The sequence below is a fragment of the Mya arenaria genome, chromosome 17 (assembly GCF_026914265.1).
Source record: "Mya arenaria isolate MELC-2E11 chromosome 17, ASM2691426v1".
In the NCBI taxonomy this organism is placed as follows: domain Eukaryota; kingdom Metazoa; phylum Mollusca; class Bivalvia; order Myida; family Myidae; genus Mya; species Mya arenaria.
Genome location: NC_069138.1, coordinates 29,214,021 through 29,229,655, shown reverse-complemented (window position 1 = coordinate 29,229,655; position 15,635 = coordinate 29,214,021). Strand labels below are relative to the sequence as shown.

Genomic DNA, 15,635 nt, shown 5'->3' with positions numbered 1-15,635 from the left:
ATTTAAATGGGACACACACTGGATGCGTATCCCCTTCATGAATCCGCTAGGGTAGTAAATGGGATATTAAATTCAGTGTCAGGTATTTAAAGTCACAGGTTAAAAAGAAATTAATCGATTCGGTTGATATTGTAAAATTTGTAGAGCGACATGATAGTGTTCAGCGGTAGTGGGTTCGATCCCCACACTTAGCGTACTTTTCCTCCACTTGCTACAATGCATTCTTCATCATTTAATCGCTTAATGTTGCATGGGTCTGAATTTGTGTATTTATCTAATAAAGATATGCCCTTTACGAAAATATCTCCAAACATATATGTCTGATTCAATGCTGGCTTTCGCGGTGATGCTTGAATATCCGCGTTGGTAAAGCTACACATTCTATTAAAATTTGTGTAACTAAGTTCACAATATCTGAATCTACAATTACAGAAACCATATTTTAATGTGTGTGTCCCATGTTTGAGTGTTAGGTTCCCATCGAAATCAGCCAAAAAGTTGGTAAAAATGTCAGAAATATATGTTTTTGTTTTTTTGTTGGTTCTCCTGACTCCGCCATTTTGGTTGGATGTTACCATTTACCTCGTGCGCATTGATCTCATTTAACGAACAGTAGAGAAAATCAAAGCACTGAAAGTTATAGGCTTGGCGTTGGTAAATGGACTGTTTATTCGGATCTTTATTTAAACTTTAATTGCAATTTTAATCTAATCCAATTTTATCTAGTTAAACTTGAAAATTTCTTCGACCTTCATGGATCAATTCTCTATTTTACGGAGCTTAACGATTTTTAATTAAGATAAGACATCCATTAAATAATACAAAATAAGCTACTGGAAAAAATCATTTTAAAGCTAAAAAATGTTAATTGACAGTTTTTATTTCTATAGATATCTTGGTATAAAGCATGCAATTAATTAAATTGCTTTAGAATGAATTGTGATTATTATTTCAGACAATATTTTACAGTCGCCAAATTTGATTTTAAAACGAAAATTTGATTCACGTGCGAACGCTCTACAGGCCGCAAAACGATAATTGGCCCGGGCCGCAAAACTGATAACCGCCGAGTAATGCAAATAGTCGCGAAAATGTGTTATATATTTAATAGCATGTGTATTAATAAAGGAATGCGTAATTTATAACGTTGTCACGACATTGATTTTGTAATGTGTTTTTTGTTTGTTTAACTTTGTGATTAAAAAATGATGTCTTTAATTTGACAAAATGTTTCCGAACCCTACCTATCATTTTTGAGACCGTTGTCATACACCCCGACTCTTTCATAATTAGATTAAGTCGAGAGTAATCTAATACACATGTTCCTCTAACATAAACGTGTTGATTAACTCCAAAACAGTAACATGCAGCGTGTAAATATCAGTAGAATCCGGTGTAAGCAATGGCTATAGAGTCCGTTGCCTCTTAAATACGACAATAATTCCTTAAACACGATTAATGTATTTAAATTAACCCGAAGCTTCGGTTTCTTTACGTAAAACTAACTTGCGTGTGTTTATTGTGTGTGTTAAAATGATTTATAAATAAACAGAGAAGAAAAAACAACAGTTTCTGCTAATGGCCAACGTTTTTTTCATATGCTATTCTTCATTTTTGTTTGTTTGTTTGGCACGATTAATTATAAGTCGTTCTTTAAAATAAAGATATTTTCTTAAAGCCCATACTACAATTGTGAAAGAAATGAAAACCTGCATAGCTGTTCTCTTTCCGGGGCCGATGCGGAATCTTTTCGAAAAAAATAGTGACAAAGGTGGGCCCGCAAAATTTTATTGTTGACGGAAAGAAACCGCTCTTCTTCCGATTTAACGGGTAATAGACAGCTATAATAAATTAACGCTGTGTAACCCCAGGAACCATTATCCGACCAACAGCCCTTCTTGTACTAGCTGAGCAACTGGATATACTATTGTAACCCATTTCTCAGAAGCTTCAAATCTTCTTATTGATAAGGATTGCTTATGAACTATTCAAACATTGCTATTTGAAAACACACAAGCAAATTGATTATTTGTTTCATTTTTTGAACCATAGAGGAGTACTACACAGTTTGTATATAATTTTTCAAGTCAAAAGAAAAACTTAAGGGCTCAAATAGCTTGAGTCCAAGCTTCGAATCACTTTGATGTACTGTGAAACAGTACACAAATCAATGTGCTTTTAAAAGCAGTTAAACTTATCTAAATTGTTTGCCAACATATTTATGAACATTTTTATATTCATAATCATGTTTTATATAATATAAACTTAGTTTAATGCTATGATATGCTCTGATATTTTTTTCAAGCTACTCAAGAAAGTATGATAATTTTATTTTTTAATAACTTGCTTTAATACTCTCAGGATTTTCATAACTAGTAATTTGAAAATGCTGCCTCACGTTATTGTTTACCTCAAATTTCTTATTGCACTAATTACTCAAAGAGTACTAAAGTTGATGCCCCTTCTTCATGCATTTGTTTCCTTTTTGCATGGTGACCATTTTGTATCATATATTGATGTTCTTTTAACTATTTCAACATGTCATTATATCCTCCATTTTCCAGTAATATGTTTGTTTGTTTTTATTTACCGTGTTTTCTAAACATGAACGAACTGTATTTACGACACATTTTTCGTCACTTTTATACAAATCTTTCAAGTTTTCGGTTAAAGGAGTTTTAACCCTTTATTTTCATTTTATCATTTTAAAGGTGTCCTTGAAATGTGTATATACCAGATACATGTTCTTGCTTTTTTGACCAGATTTTCGAATGCTTTTATTCATAGTTTGAGTCCTTTAGCTCCTTGGCAATTCAACTTTCATAATGTTTTAATCACTGTCTCTGATGTGTATTCAAATGATCATATTTACACATATTTACACATTTAACTCAATTCCTTAAATAGACTGCCTTTCAGCAATTGCGAATATTTTCCGATGAATGCATTACCCTCGGATATGTTCGCATCGCAAATAATCGAATAACAATATACATGTACGTTGATAAGTGTTTCTCTTGTAATTGTTTTAATGTGTCAGCAGGCCACGAAAAACTTAAATCAACATGTTATAAGGAGTTAATTTATGATATGTTAAATTATTGTTGTCGTTAGTGTTTCAATTTTACGTTTAAAAGTGATTTGAAGTGATTGATTTTTTCCCGCATGATTTTGATGTAATTTGATAAACTGTTTGCAGACACGGTCGGGTCGTACTGTTTACAGAATGAGTGAGCAAGAATATCTGTAAGGTTTCCTTAAAGGAAATTAGTCTTTTAACGGTTCTTTTAATAAATAACAATTGGTGAAAATATAAGTAACTAATTGCGCGATTGATGACATCTTCTGAAATATTAACATTTTTTGCAAATCTTTCAAGTCTTCGGTTAAAGGAGTTTTCATTTCATCATTTTAAAGGTATCGTTGAAATGTGCAAGAGATATACCAGAGTCATGTTCTTGCTTTTTTGACCAGATTTTAATTCATAGTTTTAGTCCTTTAGCCCCGTCGAAATTCAACTTTCGTAATGTTTTTAATCACTGTCTTTAATGTGTATTCAAATGATCATATTTACACCTTTACTCCCATGCCTTAAATGAACTGTCTTTCAGCAATTGTGAATATTTTCCGATGAACGCAATACCTTCGGAAAAATTCGGATCGCAAGTTATCAAATAACAATATACATGTAAGTGGATAAGTGTTTATCTTGTAATTGTTTTAATGTGTCAGCAGGCCGCTAAAAACTGGAATCAACATGCTATAAAGTGTTAATTTAAAATTTGTTAAATTATTGTTGTCGTAAGTGTTTCAAATTTACGTTTAAAATTGATTTGAAGTGATTGATATTTTCCCGCGTTTTTGTGATGTAATTTGATTAACTGTTTCCAGACACGGTAGGGTCGTTCTATTCACAGAATGTTTAGGGTTTCTTAAAGATGCACTCTTATTCACAAGCAAGATTTACCACAATTTGTAATAGTGTTTTAATATTCCAAAAAGGATGAATAAATGTCAAAAACAATGGTTCTTATGAAAGATACAGAGTTTAATTTGAAAGAAATGCATAAAACACGGTATTTTAACCTTATGAAACTATAGTAGACCACAGTAAATCTTTTTGCATTCATCAACCATTTGATATTTTATTCATAAATGCATTATTTACACTTTCACCAGCCCAACTGCGTTCATACCTCGATAATGACAGCAATTTGGGCATGATCCATAAAAAAGGTGGATGTGCCAGTCTGTTTGTTTATCGGGGGATGAGAAGTGATTCGGTTTTCGCTTGCTGAATAATTCAAGCTACATTTCTGCCGAGGTATGTTTTTCAATGTCACCATTTAGTTGCTGATCAGCAGAGAAGCGGGACAAGCGGATCAAGGGGCTGGGCACACCCGGAGCGCGCCTCCCTACACTTGTCCAGGTTTACTTTTTATTTCAATATAAGATACCAAACGTAGTAATATGCACCATTTTGGACAATAATTTTTTCTAAATTTTCTAAATACGTTTATAGTAAAAATAATTGCATTTTAAAACGTCAGTATATATTGAAAACACAAAAGTAAAAAAAAAAGAAGTGCATAAACCTTGATCAGTCACCAAACACTAAGCGTGTTACAATTACTCCGCAGGTCGCAGAATACACAGTCATAGTTCAAGATCACTAGTGTTTACAAACACTCGCTACATGTTAATTGGATATAGATCATGTTGATAATAAAGAATTGTTGGCGAACTATTGATAAGATGCTGAATCATTATTTGTTTTTATATCCATTTTCGCGGTCACATGTTTAACTGATTGTAGATAAACATCACGTGGTCAATTATCCAAATAAACCTAAATTTAAAAGGCATCTTGTTATTGCGATTTGTTTGCAAGAAACAGGATAATTTAGTTTACATATCTGCAATCAGTAAGGAATAAGTAACAAATCATACCAGTTGCATTTAATATTGATTTTCATGACATAGTAAAATCATCACGCGTCATACACCCAACAACAACGTTTTTCCCCAAGTAGAAGCACTGATGCGCAGTGGAAGTCGATCTCATTTGAGTCAAAGATAATCCTTTCTTAACGAAAAAGAATAACATTTCAAATATATATATTTCGGTTCTGAGGCAAGGGTGCAGGTCAATAGGTTACGCCCCCTATAACGTTAAATCCTGGTCCGCCTTGTAAAGCCTGTGACATTTTATGCCGGTGACTTAGCAATCAGATTAGTGCAAGATAGAAGTTAGTGATTTTGATTGATGTAGAGCTACAATTATATTGCGCAAAGCCGTTGCTATGCAGGTAGTCTTATGGAAAAAACAAAACAATTGATAGTATTTGTTTTCGACGAAAATATTGATCAAAATGTGTTATAACGAATCATTTTAAGCATTTTGTTTTAAACAATTGTTATAAATAAGGGTGATATCAGAAATGGTTGCATTCATTTTTTTGTATATCTTGATTGGAGCAAAGTTCAGTAACTAAAGTAAATTCGCCAGTGGATATACATTTGGGAAATCTGGAATCGATGTCGTTGATAACGGGTCGGGTCAATGCCTGCGTTTTCATCATAGTGATTCCGGATTTTATCAGAAAGTAAATCCCGGTATCGAAGACCCGGAATCAGGTCCAAAGTTTTCTGGCTCGACAGAATGCCTTCGATTATGCTGAAGACATATCACTTATCATTTAAAGCTGCACTTTATAGATTTTAAACTTTGTCAGTTTTGACTTTTTTAATTTTTGTTTAAGAATAATATTGCGCAAAGCCGTTGCTATGGAAAAAAAAAACACAATTACTAGTATTCGTTTTCGACGGGGATTTTGATCAAAATGTGGTTTGACAAATTATAATAAGCATTGTTTTAAAACTGCCGAAAAATATTGTTTTTTCTTTAAGCGTTAGAATCGTTATTGCCATAAAACATCAGTTTTCGAACGTAAATATGAAAAACTGCTATCTGATCTTTTGTCATTAGTCTTGTTTCATTGGTTTCAAGACATTTACTTGAAGCTTTAGTAAGAACATGAAAGTTTACAACGTTGTTACCCTTAACAAAGTTCAGATCAATCTTAATGGCCTATGTTATGACGATCGATTGAATAATGATTGTCATATGTGTTACATCCAATCGTTTTCAATGCAGTGATAAAATAACAATAAAAGATTACAGAAACTATGATGAATATAAGTATTAGGATAGTGTTAATATTATGCATTTCTGGTGTATTCTTGTTTGGACTGGAATTATACATAAAGAACTATCAACAAACAAATACACTTCGGAATGAAAATAACGTAAGTTTTAACGGGATGGTGTATGGAAGTTATTACAAACTACTTTGATGAAATGTGATAATGAAATCATACACGATATTTTGGTTTAAAATTTCTAACAACTATAAAGATGTAAAATGCACTTGAGTTATGTAACGTCTGTATAAACAAGTCGTATTTATAAAACATATTAAGTATTTTTTAACTTAAAACAGATTTTCTAAAGAAATCATAAGTGTTTTTAACATAAAAGTACATGCAATTAATGAAAATAATCAGTTATATAGATAATGTGTGAAACTCGACCGCAGGGAAAAATATGCCTTAGATATAGGGAAAATCGAGATAGAAAAATCGACATAAGCGGAATTGTTTAAAATAGAAACAAAAGGAATAAATTCGGGACAGGGGAAAAAAAGTTCGACACTACCGGAAACTCGAGATATAAGGTATCGACATAGCGAGTTTTGACTGTATCGTATGACCAGTGAGATGCTCATCTTGTAAAAATGACTAAAGTTAGGAAATGAATGAATGTGTTTTATTATGAATAACGGCAGCCCAATATTAGTTTCAGGATAAATCAAACACATTTAGACAATTGTCTTATTTTTTAAAAAAGAACAAAGACAAGCTTATTGAACAGAACAAAGAACTACATATAGTATGAATGGTACTGCATACTTATGTAACTTATGAAAAGTTTATAAACCACGTTTGTCAGTTGTGCTATACATGTATGCCATATGTCACTGTAATGACATGAAGCTCATCATTGCTTTAAAAAAAGGACGCATTACATGCACAACGTAACAGATGGATTATAAGTTGCCAATGATATCAATATAACATGGACACATACATAATTTCAGCAATTAAACAAGATCTTTCATTTCTAGTAGCCCGATGTCTGGCATCTTTACCTGCTGAATTCTTAGGAAATGTCTTAACCTAATCCTAGTAAAATAATATAAATTTTAGATGTGTGGTGTTTTTTTATTATGCATTAAAACACAGAACAGAACAGTATTATATTTAACTTATACATATATATAGCTCATCGTTATAAACACAAACACAAATATACATATTGGATATTACATACATGAAAGAACGAAATAATAGTTTTGCAATATTTTATTACCAATCAAGAAATATCGTGAAAAGACTAAAGCTTATTTAACAGTTCTGTATGTAAGGATGTCTTTAGGGTGATTTAAATGTAAACGTCTTTTATTTTAAAAGTGTTGGTACAGAAAATAACTTAATCTTATAAACAGAGGTTAATTATAAGAATTGAGGAATGATATATATTTTATTTCACATTAATTTCTGACATACTATCGAGTAAAATAAATATGCCTTATATAATTATAAAATGGACAAACTTAAACAAAATGAAGTTTATCTTCAATATTGTTTAAATTACACTGTGTCAGTTCCTGTCTAGTCTACGAATATTGTTATGTCTCCCAAGTTCAATATTTAAATTATGGGAGGACAATCTGAGTTAATTAAATATTTTGTCTATATTTGAAATTTTCCAATCAAATCATGTAAGTAAACATTTTAAATAGGGATGAGACGATACAGTGAATATCGATACTGTATCGATATATGCTGTTGCCGAAACTTATCGATACACAAGCCCGTCGTATCGATACCACTTGGTCGAATTTCCGTGACGGAACTGTTTTATACCGTTCCTTAATCGGTGCAATTTGTATTATTTGGTGTAAATTTTATCCTTTTGTAATACGCTGACTCATTGGTTGATTGGTTAGGAGTAGCCAATAGTATGCGTTGTTAAGGTAGCGCTCGGCATAATCATCAGTATGGCGGACGAAGGAGATTTTGTAGAATTGAGCAAGCCGAAAAATACCTCATCCCGCATCTGGGATTTCTTTGGGAACCCAGTGTACCTAAGAGATGTAAGAGGGTAGTCGAGCGTGAGAATGCAGTATGTAGGTAAAAAACTGCAAGGGAACCAAAAACATATGGTTTCACTTTGAGCGTCACCACAAGAAGGAATATGCAAAATTAAATTCACAAAATAGTCTGGCCTCACAACCAACACCCTCTGGTGAAAAGCCTGAATTCGTATCAGAGACAACAATTAAATCAGAGAGCAAACCATTACCAAGTTAAAAGACACTTAAACAAATGTTTGAAAAGGCAAAAAAAGTAGCGATAAAATCTCAAATTACCTCATCAATCGCTAAGTTTATTGTTGGAGATTTACAGCCAATAGGAGTTGTTGACAAGCCATACTTTCGTCAGCTGATATCTGTTATGGACCCAGCATATGACTTACCAACCAGATGTCATTTTTCTGATAAAGTTATCCCCGATATGTACACAGTTGTTCGGGCACAGGTTGAAGCTAAACTTAACGACTGTATAAGTATCGCAATAACAACTGACGGATGGACTGTAAAATTTTACTTTTAACATACTAGTCAATATATTTTTTCTATAAAATCATTACAATAATGTTTGAAAATATTTCTATAGTTATCATTAAAATTAACACATTGGTTGTTACAAATTTAATATAAAATAATACAATTCTGGTTTCTTTTGTGTGTTTCTGTAATTGTGTTTACGTATCTGTATCGTATCGAAAATATCGTATCGGCATGTAGTTGTATCGATACGTATCGTATCGCCTGATGACCGTATCGTCTCATCCCTAATTTCAAACCTTTTCTTCATTTTCTTAAACAAAACAGGGATGAATGTGTATCCATGGTAGCACGTCAACCTGTTATATACACATCTCGTAATCTGTCTTTGAGCATGGGGACAAATGCACGAACATGAATAGACTCTGGAAATATCCATACGTCCGCAAACCTGGATGACTGGATGATATTTTTTACTTCAGCGGCCAAGTTTAGACTTTGTGGGTTTGTATGTCCCGGTATTGCTCTGTAATAGTTGCCATGAGAATAAAATTATCTTGTGTCTCATTGAATGATTCAAGCAAGTACTTAATAATACAAATTTATCGCTCAATATCTAATGGAAATCTGCCCAGCTCTCCATAAAGTGACAAGGAATTTGTAGAACGTTTGACGTTTAGAACTCATTTGCAAAATCTGCTATGTACCGGCCTTTATATGACCTCCGTCTGAATATTCCCCCATGCTTCTAAATTATTGATTTAAATAGACAAAATGTATGCATAAAAAATTAACAAGATACAAGAATCTTGACAAGATACGAGAATCTTTATTTAAATTCGGGTATATGTTAACAAGAAATATTAGCTCAATGAGCCTTTTCCGGAGATTTAACGTTATATTGATAGGGACATCATTTTATACTTGAGCAGGGCCTTTTAAGTGAGTACACAGAGCGCAATGCCCTGCCCACCAGTGTGCTTGCCTCCTTCCTAAAATATCCAACACTCAAAAATACAATACCGAAGTAGTTCATCGAACTTAAAATGTCAACAGCTAGATTGTTGTAAGTCCACTTTAACTGTACGCCCACCTTTTGTAAACACCATTATATTCGTGTTTCCCACATTTACACATATTCCATTTGCTACAATTAGTACTTTAATTATTTAAAGATTCTTATCTCTCCACCCTCGTCTCTGACAAAAAAGCTGAGTCATCTGAAAAAAAGCAATAAATATCTCATAAATTGTGTGACCTGCATTTAGGCTTTGTTGTAAATGAATTTTGATATCATTTAGGAAGAGGGAGAAGCAAGGAGGATATTTCCCCTTGAAACAAGCCAATTTTAATGTCTGACAAAGATCCCAAGCTTTTTATGCACATTTTCGCCTCGCTATGTATCGACCGCAACAGGGACAAAACTTTCCATCAACAGCAAGTTTCATTAACTTATACCAGAGACTCCCGCTATAAAGGCATTCATATGCCTTACGGTCGTCAACAAAAAGCAACACAAATTTTCCTTCTTTCCTAATTGTCTTTGTACGTGAGAGTTGGGAATTGTTACCGAATCAACAGTGCTGTAAATGCTTTAAAAACCAAATTGAGCGTCATTCAGAATATCTTGCTCGTTAACGATTATTTTAAATTTGACAAACCAATGCATTTCAATTAAAACACCAACCCCTATTGAGGTTAGTCGTCAATTGAAATGGACAATCTACAGGATCTTTGTTTATGTTTAGACTACTCGGTCTTGTTTCATTTTATTTTAATTATCCGAGTGTCGCAGTTCTGTTAATGTGTTAACTTAAAACAGGGCAGTGCAAACATATGAACTAAATACACTCTAGAGATCTCATAAATTGTAAGGCCTGCATTTAGGCTTTGTTGTAAATGAATTTCGATATCATTGGGGAAGAGAAAGAAGCGAATCGAGGAGGTTATTTCCCCTTGAAACAAGCCAATTTTACTGTCAAGTGTCGTAGTTCTGTTAATGTTTCAACATAAAACAAGGCAGTGTAAAAAGATGAGAATTAAATTACAGAAATGAAAGAAATCAATTTGTTGTTTTTCGTGAAATAAATTGAGGCTACTATTAAGATAAGTTAATGCAGTTGGCCCTTGATTGGTATTTTCATAGTATTCTCACAGGTTAAATAATAAAAAATCTTTACAACAAATGCACGTGTAATTGGATTAAGTATGATGACTACAAATACCCGCTAAAACCAGTCGGAAAGTTTGGCTTGGTCAACAGTTTTCCCTTTTTTCAAAAAATAAAAATAATTTCTTTCAAATAACTTTGAGCCCGCACTAAATTTAAATAAAAAAATAAAATAAAAACATTTGATGCAGGTGACAGTTAATGATCATGTCGTTAAATTTGTCGAAGAAACAGGCACTTACGGTTTTTAGCCTTATAAAATTTAAGAAAACCTTTGTTTCAGGCGCCTTGTAACAAACTCGTCAACAACGAGCCCGAGGATTACATTATCCCCGATATGGAGACTCTCGAAAAATTGTCTGACCAGCGTTTGATGCAAATTTACTGGAAGTATGAATATACCTCTCTATTTAAAGGAGCTAGACACCAGATGGTCTCAAAATCGGCAAATACATTATTTCCACGACACAAGCCTATAATTGTCAATGGAGCTAGTATGAGGCCTACAATACATTCTTTTACACGATATAAATACTATGTCGCCATCTCAGCTGACAGCCGTGTTTACACGTTCCAAATTAGCGCATAATGGTTTCCCAGTTTATAGTAAGTATTTCGCATGTGAAATTCACGTGATTAGCACAGATAAGTAAGTGATTACTTATATCGACACTATATTTAAATTTACTGGGATTAACGTGGTAAACAATAAATTATCGAATGGGAAATACGAAAAAACTGCGACAGATACACATGTAAGAAATATTCAATGCGTTGTACACAACGATATAAATTAGTATTTGAAACTTTTTAACGATTTTATTTCCTTTTTGTATGCAAGTGTATCATCTGGTGTCAAGTCCCTTTAAATACAAACAAGCGTAATTGCTTCTAAAGCCCATATATAAGACAAATAAGTGACACCTTTCTTGTTCTAAACATTTGTTTACACCATCACTTTTCACAGTTAAAAGAACATTGCAAAATAAAGTGACATAAATGCAACACATCTCAATATCAATGCATGGTTCTATAAAAAAAAATGATAATTATCACTGTGTTGAATGTTAAGCCCGTTCTTACGCCCAAAACGTACATTGCAAGCACAGAAGTTGGGATCCAAGTTGAAAGAGGTCACTTGAAAATAAATAAGCGTTTGCATAAGATTTTGAGCGCTTTTCTGAGAGACACCCCCCCCCCCCGTTTTATAAGGGGTTATTTTACATCCTTATTATCCATTGACTATAACGAAAACATGTTTAATTCAGCTCAATATCGCAATTAATTCACTTTGTAATATAAAGCTTTTGATGCGCATTTGGTGAATTATGGCTTAATCTCACCATGGAACATACAAGTAACCCCTATATTTTGTTCAGGTACATCAACAGACTACAAGCATTTTGTAAAAATGTGATTCGGGTTGGTAGCCTGATGGACGGAGGAAAAGAAATCTGCATTGATGAACAATTCAAACCAAAGCCACCATGTCTAGTGTACTCGTTTGGGTTGGTACAACCTTAGCTTCGTTTGTTTATATATGATGATGATTATGACGTCATCGCTATGAATAAAAAAAAAAATTATATTCACGACTTTCTTTGTATCAATGCATTTATAAAATGTGTTCCTTGTCTTTCATGTTTTGACGTCACGCTCATTAATTTGATGAAAACACTGTTATACATGAACAGGGCCCAACCCAATGTAAAGTCTTCACACGTGGACTGTTGTATTTGTATAAAATCGTATACCATTTATTTTGATGATGTGAGCATGTCATATTGTCGACTTGATTAATGCCGACTTGATGAGTCATATTAATACCCGTTGTCTCAGTCACTTCATTACTGGAATTTCCCACTTGATATATATCGGCGTGACATGTTGAACACGCTATATCGATTTGATAATTATAATGTCGACAATACGTGTTAAACCGCATTTGTTGACATAGCCAATTAATTAATGGACATGTCGACATAAATATATAACTTATCTGTTTTACATGATTGTTTACGGTGCGTTTAAATAAGCTCATTATGTTTGAAAGAAACCATTAATTAAATACCGGGTTATCATACTGACGAGAAATGGAATATCTTGTTTATATACCAGTATAACTATAAACATATTCTTTGTTATGAAGGATTATAAGTTGAATAATTATCACTCGCAACATGAATTTATTAAGTTTGTATGTTTTGATATAAATATATTTTTTATACGTGTATGAATAATTGTGTTTGTCGCCAGTATGTGCGGTATTCGGCCACTTAATTCTATGACATTTAGTGTTATGCTGTTTCTGTGTTTATCCTCAATACACATTCTATTCCAGAATCAATAACCAGTTCGACTTTGATAGAGACATTAACAGAATGCTTGGGTGTGATGTATTCTGCTTTGACCCGAGGTTAGTAGAGGCTTTCCAAATGTAGTCTGTGTTTAGCGTCACATTCTAATTTCAAAATTTTATCGGCAAGAATGGTATTGTTACTTCCATTGCAACCATTTGTATAATACTGGATAACTTTTCCACAGGTTTTGAACATTTAAATGATTCGGTTGGTTGATAGTAATTATTTGATGAATATTGGCCAATCAGTAAACGTTAAAAAAATAACCAGTTTTATACAATTGGCTGAAGAAAGGTATGGTGTGTCAGACGTTGCATTTTTTATCTTTAACGAGAATGTAGTAAATCACATATCAATGTTGAACTGTGTCATGTTTGTTTTGTTTCTTTTAATGAAGTAGTATTTAAATATATCTAGAAATGAGAACCACCGTCAATAACTCTGTGTACGCAGTATCCATGTATGTGTAACACGTGATAATTTACGTATTAATGTTTTCGTCTGAAGGCAATATTTGCTTCGTATGAAGACTTTAAACAAAGATAACTTAACTATTTCTCTATCATTTTAAAAGAAACATAGCGCAGTCCATGCCGCTTGCAGAGCACTGCCTTTGGCCTTTCAGCAGAGTTTCATTGAGAGTTTAGTTTCTTAAAACATTTCGACAAACCTTTTCACAAAACCGCCACCTGATGGAGCACGGTCAAATCTTTATTTTGGAAACAGATTAAGAGTGTTTGAGGAAATAATCACCAAACAAAGTATTGCCTTCCGACATAGCATTTTAGATGAAATTTATCTCGTGTTTTATACACACTGAGTATTTATATCTTTTATAGTATGAAGAAAAAAAGTTTTCGGGTGGCAGAACGAATTTGGTTCTTCAATTGGGGACTAGGTGGAGATAACTTTGTCAACAAAAATGGTTGGGAAATCAAAACATTGAACGTCATCAGAAAGGCGCTGAATCATACAGATGTAAGTTACAGTCCGAGAAGCATAGTTTTTGTTTTAAATAAAATAGTTTGTACAGCTAATACTTCTTACCACTACGAAGTCGTATACCATATTCAGAGAAGTTGTCCATTTTATATGTTATTAACACATTGCCCAAGAAAAAAATATTGAACCATGAAGTTAATTATATGCAGTGATAAATCACTAGCCTTCCGATAATAAGACAACTTATCTTTGGAACTTAAATTCCACATGAAGATACTTTAATGTTTCAAATAAATACAAATATAAGAAAAAATATTACTCTACGATATTTTTACCATACGATATAAATCTGTATACGGCCAGGCCCCTGACATCTCTAATTTGTATAAGCATACATCGTTAACCTTAATTTACCTGTTTTATATAACTATTGGACACATTTTTGTTCCATACTAGTAATATATACAATACTAATTTTAATAGATTGATATTTAAACATATATTTAAATGATTCAATACTTTTAACCTTCAGTAACTTAACTGCCCTTACAAGGCGGTTAATTTAAATGTGAAATTATGACAGTACTCAAATAGACCCTACTTTAATATAAGCCATATATTATGAGGATGCAAAGGTGAGTGAGTGTAGATATCAATATCGAGATTGTTTCTAAAAAAAATTAAATTGTTTTATCAGTATATTATTTTTGCACGGATAATTTCTTGTATAACACCAACATGACACTACTAATATAATATGATATATGAAAGGGAAGTAATAAAACCAAACGTAACTATAATTATATAAAACGAATGGATTTCAAATGATTGATTGATTAAATTTGTTTCTATAATTACAAAATGTACAAAAAATCGCAGTGAAATACAAAATAAAATAAGCGAACTTAACATTTCAAAACTTTAGAATTATGATTGATTTGTATAAATGATGGATTGATTTCCAAAAATTACCATTTTCGTACACTTCGCAACATCTCGATTTAATGTTTTTGTTTTAGAGGTCAATCGACATATTAAAGATTGACATAGAAGGGGATGAGTGGTACAGTATTCCACAGATGATCTCATCCGGGGCTCTTGATGACGTCAAACAGATTTCCATGGAAACACACTACATACAGCTAGGAGGACAGTTATGGGGCAGCCATCCCATACCTGAAGCTGACGAGTTATATACTTTAAGACTTTTATATGATAAGGGATTTCGAATTTTTATGAGGGAAAGAAATTTGAGTAGTATGATGATGTGGCCAGGTTTTAATAATAGCATTACAAGTGTCAATGAAATATCTTTGATCAAATCAATGAAATAAAATTAGAGGATCCCTGTCTTATTGGTGTACGCCTAAATAAACTCCACCCTTCTTAGGGTTAAACAAGTTTTCGTTTCTAAAGACAATTTAAAGCAGAAGCACTCGAAGTTACATTGGTCTAATAACAAACAGTTGG

General features: G+C 32.8%; 1 protein-coding gene across 1 annotated transcript; it reads left to right on the top strand.

Moving 5' to 3' along the window:
* Nucleotides 1-6,051: 6,051 nt before the first annotated feature.
* On the top strand, nucleotides 6,052-15,511 carry LOC128224942 (probable methyltransferase-like protein 24). The gene is made up of 6 exons (XM_052935051.1): nucleotides 6,052-6,309; nucleotides 11,147-11,253; nucleotides 12,243-12,371; nucleotides 13,205-13,279; nucleotides 14,063-14,201; nucleotides 15,185-15,511. The coding sequence occupies exons 1-6, from the start codon at nucleotides 6,190-6,192 to the stop codon at nucleotides 15,497-15,499; spliced, it is 885 nt and encodes a 294-aa protein (XP_052791011.1). The 5' UTR covers nucleotides 6,052-6,189; the 3' UTR covers nucleotides 15,500-15,511.
* Nucleotides 15,512-15,635: the final 124 nt, after the last annotated feature.

What these genes read in the sequence shown, in the direction of transcription:
- LOC128224942 (XM_052935051.1), top strand. Translation starts at nt 6,190, where the DNA reads ATGATGAATATAAGTATTAGGATAGTGTTAATATTATGCATTTCTGGT. An exon ending in CACTTCGGAATGAAAATAAC is followed by an intron (nt 6,310 to 11,146) that starts GTAAGTTTTAAC and finishes CCTTTGTTTCAG; the next exon opens with GCGCCTTGTAACAAACTCGT. An exon ending in TGTCTAGTGTACTCGTTTGG is followed by an intron (nt 12,372 to 13,204) that starts GTTGGTACAACC and finishes ATTCTATTCCAG; the next exon opens with AATCAATAACCAGTTCGACT.